This window comes from Cariama cristata, unplaced genomic scaffold, assembly GCF_000690535.1.
Source record: "Cariama cristata isolate BGI_N322 unplaced genomic scaffold, ASM69053v1 scaffold41344, whole genome shotgun sequence".
Lineage (NCBI taxonomy): Eukaryota > Metazoa > Chordata > Aves > Cariamiformes > Cariamidae > Cariama > Cariama cristata.
The window spans coordinates 537-1,671 of record NW_009614334.1 but is presented as its reverse complement, the minus strand read 5'-3'; the positions used below and the strand labels follow the sequence as shown (position 1 = coordinate 1,671).

At 35.9% G+C, this 1,135-nt stretch overlaps 1 protein-coding gene across 1 annotated transcript in view; it reads right to left on the bottom strand.

The window, feature by feature from the left end:
- TMEM114 (transmembrane protein 114) overlaps positions 1-850 on the bottom strand; it is a gene marked incomplete at its 5' end in the record, with an annotated part of 11,779 nt that extends 10,929 nt beyond the window's left edge. Inside the window, one exon of the mRNA XM_009699350.1 lies at positions 770-850. Within this exon, the coding sequence (XP_009697652.1) occupies positions 770-850 (81 nt within the window). The remainder of the gene's footprint in view (positions 1-769) is intronic.
- Positions 851-1,135: the final 285 nt, after the last annotated feature.

The window sequence follows — 1,135 nt, the reverse complement described above, 5'->3', positions numbered from 1 at the left end:
TGTTTTTGAGGAAAAGAGTACTGTTACAAGACACAGGACAAATGTATATATTCTGCTTGCAAGGGGAAAACAGCCATAGTCAGAGAGGAGAGGTAAGTAAATAAAAATTTAAAAAAAGCAAGCCCATATACAAGCATATGTGAGAGAAGCATTGCACAGAATATGATCCAAAGAAGCTAAATCGTCTTTTAGGAGAAGCCTAAAAGTATTTGAAAACGTTTAGTTTGGACTTTCTGAAAACATTCTGACATTGACAAATTAATCTAAAGAAAAAATAAGTAAATACCAACCAACGCAGTTAGAAATTTAAAGTAGTGGGTTTGAACACAATGTTCTTCAAAGACTTTGAACACTGCTTAGTCATTGATTTATTTTCTTAAATTCCCACATACTTAAGGTTTTTTTCATTGCAAGGAATCCCACTGAAAGATTAGTTTAAATGTGCGCTTAAGCATTTTCAGTCATCAAACTCTTTTGAGGTGATTTTGAACATTTTTGCCTTTTAACAATCGTGTACCTTCCTGAGCCATTCCAGGCAGAAACACCTTGCTCCTATGGAAGAAATTAGCTTAACTTAACATCAAATAGATGGTTATTTCAACAATAATCCCACTTAAAATCCTCATGCATTGACAGATATTGTACAAAAGCAGAGTGAAAACACTATCTCATAGAGCTCCCCTTCTGAATCAGAAATGGGATGTTGTAAGTGGCCAAGGAGGGAGGGAAGAGTGCATGGAAATATAGAAATAATATAAAAATTACTCACACAAAAGCTGTCTGTGTGAATCAGTGATGTTTGCATTCTCATGCCAGAAAGGGTTTATCAAAGGGTAACATTCACTCCTCACTAATAGAGAAGGGAAAAAACAATAAGAAAAAGTTGCACTATAATATTTTACTGCAATATATCCTTTTTTTTTTTTTTTGCATGTACATATAAATCATATAATATTACCTGCTTTAAAAACAGTCATCCCTAGGTAGGGAAGGAAAGGAGAGGATTTTCAGTACCCAGCATTGGCCAACTTCTGCTCCTATGGGGCCTGACTACTGAAGCCAAGAGGGAAACGTCTCCTCATTTCGGTAGGGCTCAGGGTACAGCAAAGGGGAGAATTCCTTTAAACTGCTCCTT